Source organism: Pristis pectinata, chromosome 23 (assembly GCF_009764475.1).
Source record: "Pristis pectinata isolate sPriPec2 chromosome 23, sPriPec2.1.pri, whole genome shotgun sequence".
NCBI classification, from domain to species: domain Eukaryota; kingdom Metazoa; phylum Chordata; class Chondrichthyes; order Rhinopristiformes; family Pristidae; genus Pristis; species Pristis pectinata.
Window position 1 is genome coordinate 32,760,021 of NC_067427.1, and position 15,703 is coordinate 32,775,723.

Here is a 15,703-nt window from a genome sequence, read left to right on the forward strand (position 1 = left end):
GGCCGCTGGGCTCGGCGGGGGCTCGGCAGTTCCCATTGATACACCCGGCCGCAGTGGCTAGAGGCTGCTCCCTGCTGGCTGGGTGATGGAATTACAGTTCCAACTCGTACACTGCGGAACATCACTTCCCAACACGTTAATTTGTCAGCGGGTAACAACACGGGCCGAATGTCAGCTTAAAACTTTATGGTGACTGACTGAAACATAAGCAAATTAAAATTATAAAAAAACATCTGCAGGTGTTGGAAATCTAAAATAAAAAGAGAAAATGCTGGAAACACTAAAAATTCCCCATCCCACTCCCACACTGACCTGTGGCCTCCTGTGCTGTTACAGTGAGGTTCACCCTAAGGTTCACCTCCTGTGCTGTTACAGTGAGGTTCACCCTAAGGTTCACCTCCTGTGCTGTTACAGTGAGGTTCACCCTAAGGTTCACTTCCTGTGCTGTTACAGTGAGGTTCACCCTAAGGTTCACCTCCTGTGCTGTTACAGTGAGGTTCACCACAAGCTTGAGGAACAACACCTCATCTTCTGTCTGGGCACGTTGCAGCCTTCTGGACTTAATACTGAATTCTACAGCATCAGGGAACTTGATTTCTGGGTCTGTATCAGCCGTCCGTCTGTGATATGGGCTCAGTCTGTTTGTATTCGACTTCCCCCTCCTTTTTCTCCCTCTGGGTGTGGAGGACCTGCCCAGCCTGAGCTGCCGGGCGTCTCTCCGCTCTGCATTTCTCAACCACTTCATTATTTTATCCATGTTCTTCTGTCCATGTTCTCCCTCTCTAATAGAGAGCCCAGTGGAATAGTGTCATGACAACAACCTTTCCCTCAATGTCAACAAAAGAGCTGGTCATTGACTTCAGAAAAGGGGGCGGTGCACAGGCACCTGTCTACGTCAATGGTGCTGAGGTCGAGAGGGTTGAGAACTTGAAGTTCCTGGGAGTGAACATCACCAATAGCCTGTCCTGGTCAAACGGCCAAGAAAGCTCACCAGCACCTCTACTTCCTCAGGAGGCTAAAGAAATGTGGTATGTCCCCTTTGACACTCACCAACTTTCATCGATGCACCATAGAAAGCATCCTGTCTGGATGTATCACGGCTTGGTACGGCAACTGTTCTGCCCAGGACCACAAGAAACTGCAGAGAGTTGTGGACACAGCCCAGTGTGTCATGGAAACCAGCCTCCCCTCCTTGGACTCTGTCTTTACCTCTTGCTGCCTTGGTGAAGCAGCCAGCATAATCAAAGACCCCACCCACCCGGGTCATTCTCTCTTCTCTCCTCTTCCATCGAGTAGAAGATACAGGAGCCTGAGGGCACGTACCACCAGGCTTAAGGACAGCTTCTATCCCACTGTGATAAGACCATTGAATGGTTCCCTTATACGATGAGATGGACTCCAACCTCACGATCTACCTTGTTGTGACCTTGCACCTTATTGCACTGCACTTACTCTGTAGCTGTGACACTTTACTCTGTACTGTTATTGTTTTTACCTGTACTACATCAATGCACTCTGTACTAACTCAATGTAACTGCACTGTGTAATGAATTGATCTGTACGATCAGTATGCAAGACAAGTTTTTCACTGTACCTCGGTACAAGTGACAATAATAAACCAATACCAACACCATTCACTCGCTGACCAGATACGTTGTTTGCAGTTTATCCCCATGTTTACCCCAGTTTTTTACCCTATCAGGGACACCCCCCTCTCCCACCCTCCCCCCAGCTTCACAATCTTCTTTTGACTCCTCCACCGGTTCCGACAACCAGATCTTTGACCTGAAATGTTAACCCAGTTTCTCTTCCCTCAGATGCTGCCTGACCTGCCGAGTATTTCCAGCATCTTCTGTTTTTACCTTACCGCTAAAACACGTTGAAACAAAGTCACAGACGAAGTTGTCTGGCTGGAACTTTCATCAAGGTGGTGTTCTTCAGTTACCTGCTTCTTCAATAAAGTTCAGCAGTCACAAATATATTTACAGGGAAACTAGGAAGTCCTAGTAATTAGAAAGGCAAATAGGCAAGGAGGATTGAGTGCAAGACTAGGGAAGTGTTGCTACAACTGTACAGGGTGTTAGTGAGACCACAGCTGGAGCACTGCATACAGTTTTGCTCTCCTCAGTTATGGAGGGATATATTTACATTGAAGGTTATTCAGAGAAGGTTCACTCTGCTGTTCTCTGGAATGAAGGGGTTGTCTTTGGAGGCTGAGTTCAGTAGAATGAGAAGCAATCTTATTGAATTATTTGGTAAATTGGTAAATTGGTTTATTATTCTCACATGTACCAAGGTACAGTGAAAAACTTTGTTTTGCATGCCATCCATACAGATCATTTCATTACATCTGTGCATTGAGGTAGTACAAGGGAAAACAATAAGAGAATGCAGAGTATGGCATTACAGTTACAGAGAAAGTGCAGTGCAGATAGACAATAAGGTGCAAGGGCATAACGGGGTAGATTGTGAGGTCAAGATTGTGAGAGGGCTTGACAGGGTGGATGCTGAGAGACAGCTTCCCTCAAAATGGCATTGAGAACTGGAGGCAGAGTTTCAGAATAAGAAGTTGAAACATTTAACATAAGAGGTATTTCTTCTCTCAGACAGTTGTGGATCCTTGGCACCCTCTTCCCCAGAGAGCTGTGCCGGCTGAGTCATTGAATGTATTCAGAGCTGAGATAGATCTTTAGATGACATGGAAATTGAGGGTCGGAGGAACATGCAGAAAAGTGGAGCTGAGGTCAAGAGCAGATCGGCCATGATCTTCCTGAGGGCTGTGTGACCCACCCCTGCTCCTGTTCTCATGTTCCAATGACAGGTAACCAGAAAATCAGCATCATCCTTGCAGACCGCAAAGCTTTCACCCAATCTGCATTTGGTTTCTCTGATGCAGCAGAGACAACATCAAGAGCACCAAATGCAATAAACTAAGTTCTTCTAATATATTCTTCTTCTTAATATATATAAGTTTCTAATATATGTTGCTTTATCTTCAGTTACAGGGAGAACATAAAACATAGAACACTACAGCACAGTACAGGCCCTTCAGCTCACAACGTTGTGCAGACATTTTATCCTGCTCTAAGATCCACCCAACCCTTCCCTCCCACATAGCCCTCCATTTCTCTATCATTCATGTGTCTAATAAATCTGCCCCCACAACCTCTGCCGGCAGTGCGTTCCACGCACCCACCACTCTCTGTGTAAAAAACTTACCCCTGACATCCCCCTTATACCTTCCTCCAATCACCTTAAAATTATGCCCCCTCGTGTTAGCCATTGTCACCCTGGGAAAAAGTCTCTGAATGTCCACTCGATCTATGCCAGACCTGAATGGAATACTCCAGCGCAGTCTCAGCAGAGGCCTATATAATTGCAGTAAGATATTTTTACTCTTAAACTCAAAACTTCTTGCAATAAGGACCAACATTTTGCTTGCTTTCCTAATTACTTGCTGTACCCACATATTAACTTACAGCAATTTGTGTTCAAGGATACCCAGGTCCCTCTGAACACCAGCACCTTTCAACCTCTCATTATTAAAATATATTCTACTGTAGCGGTTGCTACCGCGGAATAAAACAAGACTCTACTTGGAGGATTGCCAAACAGAACTGGTTTATTTTCCCGCCTTGCGCAGGCCCTTTAAGGGAGAATGTTCCCGCCCAAAACAACCGGTAATGACGTAAGTCCTACGTCATCAGGACTTTCCCGCACGCGGGTTCTCCCCGTCGCTCGGAAAGACGAGGCCCGCCGCCATCTTGGGCCTCGTCGCTCCGACGCTGCGCGACCCGACTGCCGAGCCGGTTCGCCCGACTAGACGGTGAGTTGCCACACTACCTTCTTTTTTTTAAACCAAAGTGAATGACTTCACATTTTCCCCCTGCCATGTCCCCAGCCACTCACTGAGCCTGTCTATATCCCCCAAAGTCTCTCTACATCCTCCTACAGCCCACACTGCCTCTCAGCTTAGTATCATCAGCACCTAAAACATCTGCAGCTTCTCTTACCGCAAGCACTGCTTGACCTGCCAAGCATTTCCAGCATTTTATGTTTCTAATTTTTGTATCTTATGTTACGGATTTTTAATGCAGGAATCCAAATTAGCACAACATCAGCACCTTTTACAATACTTACTAAAATGCACCAACTAACATAAGTGAGAAGCAGGCCATTGATGAGTTAAAACCCAGTGGTCATTCCTCTCCTCACACATAATGACATGGAGTTGGTTTCAAGTTTGCAACAGCCGAAAGGAGGTTTCTGCTTCATAAGTGAATGCTCACTTAAACAACAGAAAGCTTGCTAAAATGTGTCTGTAGATGTAAACTGACTTTGAGGAGGTTGACGCAACTTTAAATTAACTGGCACAGCAAGGACCACAGAGGACTGGCAAACACATGGGACTTGGTACAGTGGTTAAATGACTGGCCTAGTAATCCAAAACAGTGGACTAACAAACCAGAGCTGCAAGTTTAAATTGGAAACTGTGAAATTTAAATGGAATTAATTAAATAACTTGCAAGTTAAAAAAAATCCGAGTCTCAGTAATAGTGACAACCAAGATCATCAAACTCCTGGACTGTTAGTAAAGCCCATCTTGGTCACTTGTGCCCCCTGAGCTGTACTTCCCTAGTCTGGTCCACTCATGACTCCGGTCCAATAGCAACCTGGTTGATTCTTGACCTCAGCCTGCAATGGCTCACTGAACCAGGTCCAATCCACAAAGGCAAGGAAGGACTGAAGTGTTTCAAGAAGTTGGCTCAACACCACCTTCCAGGGTATGAAGGGAGGGAGGTATGTGCTGGCCTTGCTAACCGTGCCTACATCCTGAAATAGGAGCCAAATTAAAATAAATTATTGCCATTTTAGTCTGTAATGAAGCCAATTGACAGTAAAATTGGGCAGAATGTTAAACTGGTGCTCAATCCGAACCTGTCAGATTCCCGTGTTTAAAACGTAGGCAAGGTAGAAATCACCCTCTGTCATCAACACACGGTGTGTTAACGTGTGTGTGTGCATTGCGATCCGCTTTTCAATTCCAGAGTTCCATGGGGCACACGTTTCCACTTTGCCCATTTGGTACAGAGACAGAGGATGAGTTTCTACCGCAGCATGTTTTGCCTTTGCTTCTGATGGGTGTTGATGTGTGTTGCTGAGATCCTGTTAATGTTGTGTACATGGAATCAGCTGCAGCTTTATCCTGATGTGCTCACTTCTCTGCTCAAGGAGATGATTACAGGGCAGATTCAATGATTCCAGGAGCAACCACTCGGTAGTGGCACACAGGAGGAATTCTCTGGCTCACCCAGAGTGAGGCCCGTTATTCACATTTCACAGGAGAGCTGCAATTAGGGCTGAAAAATAAAAAAAATGCTAAAAATCTGAAATAGAAACGGAGAATGTTGGAAAAACTCAGCAGTTTGGGCATCATCTGTGGAGACAGAAACAGAGTTTCCCTTTCCAAAGATGCTGCCTGACTTGCTGGGTGATTCCAGCACTTTCTGCTTGCATTTGGGGTTGTGTTGTTTACCTGCTCACCCTTCTGGCCCAATGGTCCCGGCAAACCTTCAGATCCAGGTTTCCCCTTCAACAAAGAGACACAAAAAGGTATTCAGAATCCATCCCTCTTCACACACCACACCAGTCAATTTCATTTTGAAGATAAAACACAGAAGAAAATACCGTACTTCCAAACTTATCAGTGGAGAGGTTATTGTTGTTGATAGGAAGTAATAAGTCTATCTGGGAAGGAGCAGGCAGTGCCAGACAATTGGAAAAACACTCTGAAGTCAACCAAAGAATACAGCAACTGTAAAATTAGCTCCGTGGACTCTGTTAACAATCCCCCTCGGCCCAATAGAGACAAAACAGTCCCAACTAAACCTGAAATAAGCCGTCAGGTATTGCCAATGGAAAAGCCATCTCATCAGAGTCAGACTGATGGGATCTGACGGTTCTTTGGAACCTCAGCCACTCTCCACCCGTGAACCTGGTCGGGCTGTTGTCCATGGCGATTGGTCACTTTGAAGACTTTCTCCTTCACCGTTGACCTGCACACATCCCGCGGAACCATGGAAGCAATGGGAGGTGGAGCCGTTTGTACACGTCAAATGCTGGCTGCATCTTCAGAGAGAGTCAAACCCAGGTGCAGTTTGATTCCGTTATTATTTTCAGCTCAGTCATCATGGCAGCTGAGCTAATTGCACAACCAATGTCTCATCATTTAGCTGCAATCTGCTCCTTTATCGGCTTTGATTTTGTTGTTCAATTAATATGTTTCACTAAACAGCGCACAGGGTATTTTAGATACAAATACAATTGCAAAGTTCCTCCATGTACCTTCTTGCCTGGGTCACCAGGAGGTCCTGAAATTCCTGTGTCTCCTCTCGATCCCTTGAACAAAGAGAAAACTCAGCTGTGGTGATGTTAAGTGAAGAAGCTCGACAGTTCAATCTGCGTATTGTACAGGTAGGTGTCACAACCCTACCTTCTGTCCCTTCACACTCTGACTTCCTTTATCACCTTTTACTCCGGGAATGCCCTGCAAAACAATACAGGGATTACTTTGATTATCAAGGGTTACCTTGCAGTCTTCAGTGTTATTCTTTACGAAATTAGACACAATTTCTTCCTTTGTGGGTGTTCAGACAATATACTCTGTGGAGAAAGACATGGGTTGGGCTGATGACCAGATTGCAACGTGCCTGACAGCTGGAACAACACACAGAACCTGCACGGGCCTGATCGCGATACAGAGGGTGAGCTCAGCAGAGCGGACCCCCTGCACCTGAGAGACCTCCCATCAGGCAGGCAGTTTGCAATGGTACCTGGGTACCAGGTAGTGGACTCTGACCCCAGCCCCAAACGCCCTGATGGCCTTTTGACAACTCACCGCTGTCAAAGGTTTGAACTGATTTTGTTTCTGATAATTAGGAATGTTTGAAAATAAATCAAATAGGTCTAAATAATTAAAAATAGATTATAAACACTTTATCGGCCTGGAGATTAAAGTTAACATAGAATAAAGTGAAAGCAAGAAAATGAGTGAATCACTTATCTGAGCTGACATTTTAATTCAAAGTCAGCAGTTCTGCTGAAATGTATGAGGTTGTGCCACTGACACCGGTCAGCCCAGTGTGAAGCTGAGGGGCCAGATGCAAAGTGCATCCGGTCGCTCACTGAGTCTGTCTGTGCTTGGTCCCGAATGCTGCAGTGCGGAGAGGCTGAGTGTCTTGGCATCTGATCTCCAGTGTATTTCACCACAGAGGAGCGTGGGGCAGAGACAAGCTGGCAAAAGAAGGCAACACCAGCAGTTCTCTGTGGAACCAGCCACCAGCAGTGAACGTGATGCAGCCCAACACCAAGGAGGGGGTAAGAGAGTAGACTGAAGAAGCTTCTGTTTGCCATGAGCAGTGAGTTTGTTTATTGTACTCAGTGAACACAGGAATCCTTCCCCATGGGAAGGAACAGAGGTGTTCAGTTGTTCTCAGGATGCTTTTGTGGAGAGCTGGCATGGACAATCAGTTGTCTGATGTGTGGAATTATTACATTATTATAGACAGCAGTTTATGACAGAAGATGAAATCAGGCAAAATAGCAACCCACAATTTGAACTTCAGAATCATGTTCAGAAATAGTTTGGTCAAGAAATTGGGTCACAAGGCATGGTTGTTCAGTGCCAGTTAACTGAGAATTAGTTTGACTTGGAGCAAACTGCGCTTCCCACCATTCCAGTATGAATAACGCCAACGCAGGCAAATGGGACTAGCTTAGTTCAGCAGTCTTGGTTGGCATGGATGAGTTGGGCTGAAGGGCCTGTTTCTGTGCTGTATTACTGTTTGACTCTAACTAGAAAACTCGACCGTTGTCAGTCAATCTCGTCACCCCCCCCCCAATGTAATTTAATTCCTGGGAAACATTTCCTTTGACACATTGCAGGGGAACTTGGACCATGTCATTGGGTACCCAAGACAGCAAGTAACCATTAACCCATCACCGTGTTAGTGAGCCACGACTTACAGGAGGTCCGATTGATCCAGGAGGCCCTGCTGGTCCCCTCTCACCTCTTGGTCCCTGAAATTCAGAAATAGTAAGTCAGTGTTTTCCTGGATTAGCAAAGACAGCCATGGTTCAGTTGTGTAACAGGCTGCTCACAACTCCAAGATTTGGAGCAACACACAAAACGCTGGAGGAACTCAGCAGGGTTGAGACGTTAATTGTCCACTTCTCTCCACAGGTACTGCCTAACCTGCTGAGGCCCTCCAGATTTTGCGTGTTGCTCCAGACTCCAGCAGCTGCTGTCTCTTGTGTCTCCAAGATCTGGAGAGCTAACTGGTGGAACGACGAGCCATTCATTGGAAGATCAGAGTTAAGATCACATTGGGAAACTCATCTGCGCGTCTGCCTTCATTTACAAATCACTCCATAGCCTCATCCCTCCTCATCTCTCTAGCTCACAGACATAGAGACATGGAGGGAAACAGCATGGCCCTTCGGCCCATTGAGTCCAAACTGAACATCAACCACCCACTTACACTAAACCTGCATTAATCCTATGTTTGATTCTCTCCACATTCTCTTCAACTTCCCCTGAATTCTACCACAGGGGGAAATTTACAGAGGCCAATTAACTTACTGACCAACACATCTTTGGAGACACAAGAGACTGCAGATGCTGGAATCTGGAGCAACAAAAAATCTGCTCAGGACTGATGCAGGGTTTCGACCTGAAATGTCGACAGTTTCTTTCTTCTCACACATGCGGCTCGGCCCGCTGAGTTCCTCCAGCAGATCGTTTGATCACAAAGATGCACACGTCTTTGGGATGTGGGAGGAAGCCCATGTGGTCACAGAGAGAACGTGCAAACTCCACACAGACTGCACTAGGGTCAGAACTGAACCTGGGTCTCTGACGCTCTGAGGCAACGGCTCTACCCAGTTGCACCACTGTGCCACCCAACGTCTGACACCTCTGTTCTCCAAAACCAGCCTCGCGTATATGCTCTATTTCAATGGTTTCTGCGTCTCCAGCTCACTTACATTCAAAATTCATTCTGTCAACTTTCCCTATCCTTTCTCTTAGACTCTGCTTGAAATCCACCCCTTTGGACACATTTTGGTCACCTGTTGCTTATATTCATGGTCATGGGACAACCCAAAGAAAGTTATCTATTCTGTTTCAAGGTGTTGGACTGCAGGAAGCACATGGAGGCCACCCTCAAGCCTACTGCACAGGGTGTGTGATCACCTGAATGCCAAAGGTGATCTGGTCTAAGGTTTCAACTGGACAAACAGAAACAGAGGGCCCAGACTGCAATACATGTGGACTCTGGTGTAATGGCAGCTGCTCTCGGAAAATGTCAGGGACAAGTAGCTTGTTTTTCCAACTCGCTTTTGATTTGGTGAATAACAATCAATAGCGTCATATCCGGATGCATCGTGGCTTGGTACGGCAACTGCTCTGTCCAAGACCGCAAGAAACTGCAGAGAGTTGTGGACACAGCTCAGCACATCACGGAAACCAGCCTCCCTGCCACGGACTCTGTCTACACTTCTCATTGCCTCGATAAGGCAGCCAGTGAAATCAAAGGCCCCACCCACCCCATTCTCTCTTCTCTCCTCTACCGTCGGGCAGAAGATACAAAAGCCTGAAAGCTCATAGCACCAGGCTCAAGGACAGCTTCTATCTCACTGTTATAAGACTATTGAATGGTTCCCTACTACAATAAGATGTACTCTTGACCTCACAATCTACCTCGTTATGACCTTGCACCTTATTGTCTACCTGCACTGCACCTTCACTGTAACTGTAACACTTTATTCTGCATTCTGTTATTAGAGTCATAGAGCAATACAGATACAGGCCCTTCGGGTGGCATGGTGCCATAAGGGGTGATACGGTAGTGTAGCGGTTAGCATAACGTTATTACAGCGCCAGCGACCCGGGTTCAATTCCCGCTGCTGTCTGTAAGGAGTTTGTACGTTCTCCCGTGTCTGTGTGGGTTTCCTCTGGGTGCTCCGGTTTCCTCCCACATTCCAAAGACATGCGGGTTGGTAGGTTAACACGGGTGTAATTGGGCGGCGTGAGCTCGTTGACCCGGAAGGGCCTGTTACCATCCTGTATAAATGAAGTTTTAAAGTTTAAATTTCGCCCCAACCAGTCCATGCCAACCATGGTGCCCACCCAGCTAGTCCCAATTCCCTGTGTTCGGCCCATCTCCCTCCAAGCCCCGCCCCTCCATGTACCTATCCCAGTGCTTCTTAAATGATGCTGTTGTACCTGCCTCACCCACTTCCTCTGGCAGCTCGTTCCATACACTCACCACCCTCTGCGTGAAAAAGTTGCCCCTCAGATCCCTTTTAAATCTTTCCCCTCTCACCCTAAACCTATGCCCCCTAGTTCTGGACTCCCCTACCCTGGGGAAAAGACCGTCCACCTTATCTATGCCTCTCGTAATTTTAAAAACTTTGATAAAGTCGCCCCTCATTCTCCTATGTTCCAAGGAATGAAGACCCAGCCTGGCCAACCTCTCCCTAGAACTCAGGCCCTCTAGTCCTGGTAACATCCTCGTAAATCTTTTCTACACTCTTTCCAGTTTAACCACATCTTTCCTATAAGAGGGTGACCAAAACTGTGCACAGTGCTCCAAGTGCGGCCTCACCAACGACATACAACTGCAACATAATGTCCCAACTCCTATACTCAGTGCCCTGACTGAAGGCCAGCCTGCAAAATACCTTTTTCACCTCCCTGTCTACCTGTGACGCTGCTTTCAACGAACTGTGCACTTGTACTCCTAGGTCCCTCTGTTCCATTACACTCCCGGTGCCCTACAGTACAGTACACAGTACAAGTACAAGTACAGATTCACAGTACAAGTCCAAAATGCATCAACTCACACTTATCTGTATTAAGATCCATTTGCCACTCCTCGGCCCACTTCCCTAACTGATCGAAACCCCCCTGTAACTTTCACTATCAACAGCACCTCCCAACTTTGTGTCATCCACAAACTTACTGATCATTCCCATCCAAATCATTTATATAAATAACAAATAACAAGGGTCCCAACACCGACCCCTGTGGTGCACCACAAGTCACCGGCCTTCATTCCGAGAAACAACCTTCAACCACCACCTTCTGCTTCCTACCTCCGAGCCAATTTTGAATCTACCTATCTAGCTCTCCCTGGACTCCATGGGACTTCACCTTCCAGACCAGCCCACCATGCAGGACCTTGTCGAAGGCCTTGCTAAGGTCCAAATAGACAACATCCACTGCCTACCCTCATCTAACTTCTGGTTACCGCTTCACAGAACTCTAAAAGTTCCGTCAAGCATGACTTTCCATGCACAAAGCCATGCTGACTCTTTCTAATCAGACTCTGTCTATCCAAATGCTGATCGATCCTGTTCCTCAGAACTCCCTCCAGTAACTTCCCCACCACTGATGTCAGGCTGACTGGCCTGTCGTTCCCTGGCTTGTCCTTGCTACCCTTCTTAAACAACAGAATGACATTAGCCACCTTCCAGTCTTCAGGAACTTCACCAGCAGCTAACGATGAAGAAAATATCTCCGCAAGGGCCTCTGTAATTTCTTCTCCAGCCTCCCACAAAGTCCGAGGATGCACTCAGTCAGGCCCCAGGGATTTATCCACCTTAATGCTCTGGAAGGCTGCAAATACCTCCTCCCTGGTAATATGATTGTCCTCCAAAACATCTCCAATTGTTTCCCTTGTCTCTTGAGCAACCTCAGTGAACACCGAGGGGAAATGATCTTCAGTTGCCAGACTGAAGACCAGATTTTCTCTGTTTTTGACCTCGGATTTGGACCTTTGCAACATGCCTACACTAAGTTTTCATTACTTCCTCCAGTACTTTGAATAACTCTGAAGACCTTCACAGGGGTTTCACTCTGGCACACATCACTGGACCTCAGGACAGCACAGGGACATTCCTGACAACGGTTTTAACTACAGGCATTCTTTTTGAGCGGAACCTTTGACTTGAATCTTGAAGACTCTCTAGGAAACAAAATACAGTGTTTTACCTTTAGTCCTTTTCTCCCCCTTAGTCCTCTTGGTCCTGCTTTTCCTCTCCTCCCCTAGAAGAGAGAAGAGAATGCCCCCAGAATATTAATTGTTCACGCGCCACAACACGTTTCATCAGGGAAATCTGTTTCGAAGTGGGAGGAATGATAGATACACACCGCTCTTCCTGGATTCCCTGGGTTTCCTCGAACTCCGTCAATCCCATAATCACCCTGAAATAGAAATATGAATAACATTAACCACAGTTGGGAGAATACTGGAGCTGTAACAGCATGGAAGGAGAATGTTCACCCCACTAGCTCCTGCGGCAGGAATCTTACTGATCCCCTCGCACAGCCAGATCAGGACTGAGAAGGAAGAGCTGCCAGTGGATACGCAATGGTAAATCCAGATGTTTACATCAGCATTTCACTCCTATGTTTTTGTTTTACTTGCATTATTGTAATTCCAGATTGTTCCATTTATTCCCCTTGCAATGTTAAGCTTGGAGCCTTTATCGTGAGTGAAATGGAGTGCATAACATGCCCCTCGCCGCCCTGTGGAAGAGCCTGCTCCTGCTCAACCAGTGGAAGCAGAACATCTCCTTGGGGTTTCCATTGCGGTGGGAGCAATGTTCGGAGCTAGAACGGCAGCCGGTTAGATCAGATTTTGGACGTGCTGGCATTTACTTCAGGGGAGAGTGGATGGTGGAAGAGGTTCTGCATCCATTCTCCTCAATGCTGATGTAAGAGCAACAGCCCAGGCAGAAGGGCAATGGAATTCCTGCCAAGTCCATCTCCAGGGGTTGTTTGCCAAATTAGGAGAGACCCTCTTTCTCAAGACAACGTGTGACTCTTCCGGGGGAAAGGACAAGTAATTTGTAATGTAAATCTTATTGAGCATGACTGGTTTGTGCTCATGACCAAGGGGCTGGTCATCTCGACTTCCTTCAGCCTTCCTTGCCTGGTGTGGAAACTTTCCCAGTCGGATGGTGGAGATTCCTGCAGCTCAATGTACCTCTGGGAGCAGTGGGTCACGTTCTCTGGATTGGGGAGGGGTTGCAGAGATAGAGCCTCAGTCTTCAGCCCAGGGTGAAGTGATTGTCAGCTCCACCCAGAGGATTCGTCCAACCACTGTCGCATTTATCTAAGCTGCAACAGACGGATTTAAGGAGACTTGAGACAAGGAAACATGAACCATCTGCACCAGGTCCACAATCATCCCCCTTACGTCATTGTTTGGAACGGTTTGCCTTACACACCTTTGCCGGATTCATTTCTAAAAGGGACACCATTCAACGAGATCATGGCTGATTTGATCTAAGTTTCGGCTCCACTTTCCTGCCTGTTCTCCATAACCCTCAGCTCCCATAACCCTCACCTCTATCTTAAATAGAACATAGAACACTACAGCACAGTACAGGCCCTTCGGCCCACAATGTCGTGCTGACATTTTATCCTGCTCTAAGGTCTATCTAACCCTTGCCTCCCACATAGCCCCCTATTTTTCTATCATTCACGTGTCTATCTCAGAGTCTCTTAAACGTCCTTGATGTATCTGCCCCCACAACCTCTGCCGGCAGTGTGTTCCACGTACCCACCACTCCTCTGTGTAAAAAACTTACCCCTTACATCCCCCTTATACCTTCCTCCAATCACCTTAAAATTATGGTCCCCTCGTGTTAGTCATTGCTGCACTGGGAAAAAGTCTCTGACTGTCCACTCGATCTATGCCTCTTATCATCTTGTACACCTCTATCAACTCACCTCTCATCTTCCTTCTCTCCAAAGAAGAAAAGCCCTAGCTCGCTCAACTTATCAAATGGATCAACACTCTAAAACTATGCCCCCCATTCCAGATTCCCCTTCAGAGAAGCATCTACCATGTCAAGTCCCCTCAGAAACTTGTTTGGTTCAATAAAATCACCACTTAATCGTCTACTCTGTTCCAATATCAGTACATTCAATTGTACGAAATAAACCGGGCTATTTCTGAAGATATGCCACTGAGTGGATTGCTTTAGTTTACTGGACATGATTTGATCTTGTGGCCCTGACTACTATCTGCTGATCAATCAGAAATATCCAACATAATCAGCCTGGTAGCTTTTATTCCTTAATAGATTAGTAGCTAAGAAGCAAATACCTGTACTGCAGAGAGGTGTTACAGAAAGTGATGCTGTTCCAATGTTACTAACTCTGGTGCCCTGTGCTTTAGTTTGGGGTTGACTTTAGACTCTAATATTTACTCTATTCCTTCACTATTCTACACCCTGTAGACCTGATCCTATTAACATGATGCCCATAAATCTTTATCCCATGCTGCTGTTCAGGGAATGAGAATGAACACTTGTCCCCTCTGGATTGAGGAAGCCCATGAACCAATCAGCTTGTGGGTAAAGTCTCACTGGCTGCCAAGGCAATTCGGGCATGGAGCCAGCCACCCGTGGTCAGAATGGCCCCATGGCAGCGTCCAGGAAGAAACAGCTCAGTGCCAGGGCTGCCCGCTGGTCAGTGGAAGGTCCTGAACTGTGTTCTCTCAGGCATTGTGTTCAATGAAAGGTGTTCATTGTTAGCACACTCAGTACATACAACACAGAACACAGAACAGTACAGCTCAGGAACAGGCCCTTCGGCTCATGACGTTGTACTGGACTAATTGAACTAGTAATTAAAAGCCTAACTAAACTAACCCCTCCTGCCTACACCAGTCCATACCCCTCCATTCTCTGTACATTCATATGCCTATTTAAGAGCCGCTTAAGATAAAATAAGATATCTTTATAAGTCACATGTACATCGAAGCACACAGTGAAACACCAGTAAAGAAACTTGCCCTGCACATCTCCTTTGAACTTAACCCACCTCCCTCACCTTAAATGCATGCCCTTGAGTATTAGACATCTTGATGCTGGGAAAAAAGTACTGGCTGTCTACTCATAATCTTTTAAACTTCTATCAGGTCTCCCCTCAGCCTCCGTCGCTGCAGAGAAAACAACCCAAGATTGTCCAATATAGCTCATGCCCTCTAATCCAGGCAGCATCCTGGTGACTCTCTTCTGCACCCTCTCCAAAGCCTCCACATCCCTCCTGTAATGGGGAGACCAGAATTGAATGCGATACTCCAGATGCGGCCTACACAGAGTTTTATAAAGCTGCAACACAACTTCCTGACCCTTGAACTCAATGCCTCGACTAATAAGTTTGACTAAGTAAACATAGAAACATAGAAAACCTACAGCACAATTCAGGCCCTTCGGCCCACAAAGATTCACCAGCATGTTGCCTGAGATGGAGCATTACAGTTACAAAGAGAGACTGGAGAAGCCAGGTCCGTTTTCCCTAGAGTGGACACGATTGAGATATATACTATCGATCGAGGGCTATAGATGGGGTAGACTGCAGGAAACTTTGCCCCATATCAGGAGGTACCTTAGAAATTACTAGGCTATAGAAACATAGAACTTTGATCATTCTTTGCAATTACTTCACCTTTTCTCCTTTAACCCCTTTCCTGCCTTCAGAACCTTGTCGGCCTCTTGGACCCTGAAGGTGGAAACAAAGCACATTTTAAGTACAGCAGGGAAGAGGGTATTTATGTCTTAATTTAACAAAGAAGTAATAGTTACCGTTTTGCCTGGATGTCCAACTTCGCCCTGTGGCCCTTGC

General features: G+C 46.4%; 2 protein-coding genes across 2 annotated transcripts in view; both read right to left on the bottom strand.

Annotated features, from left to right (window-relative positions):
• The window catches only part of LOC127582070 (endoplasmic reticulum mannosyl-oligosaccharide 1,2-alpha-mannosidase-like), a 131,537-nt gene that overhangs the window by 80,283 nt on the left and 35,551 nt on the right, over positions 1–15,703 (bottom strand). The gene's annotated exons all lie outside the window — the stretch shown is intronic.
• Positions 1–15,703, bottom strand: part of LOC127582313 (collagen alpha-1(I) chain-like) — a 36,429-nt gene that overhangs the window by 18,095 nt on the left and 2,631 nt on the right. Inside the window, exons 2-7 of the mRNA XM_052037491.1 lie at positions 12,215–12,268; positions 12,056–12,109; positions 8,026–8,079; positions 6,494–6,547; positions 6,346–6,399; positions 5,537–5,590 (exon numbers count right to left, since the gene is read on the bottom strand). Coding sequence (XP_051893451.1) covers positions 5,537–5,590; positions 6,346–6,399; positions 6,494–6,547; positions 8,026–8,079; positions 12,056–12,109; positions 12,215–12,268 — 324 coding nt within the window. The remainder of the gene's footprint in view (positions 1–5,536; positions 5,591–6,345; positions 6,400–6,493; positions 6,548–8,025; positions 8,080–12,055; positions 12,110–12,214; positions 12,269–15,703) is intronic.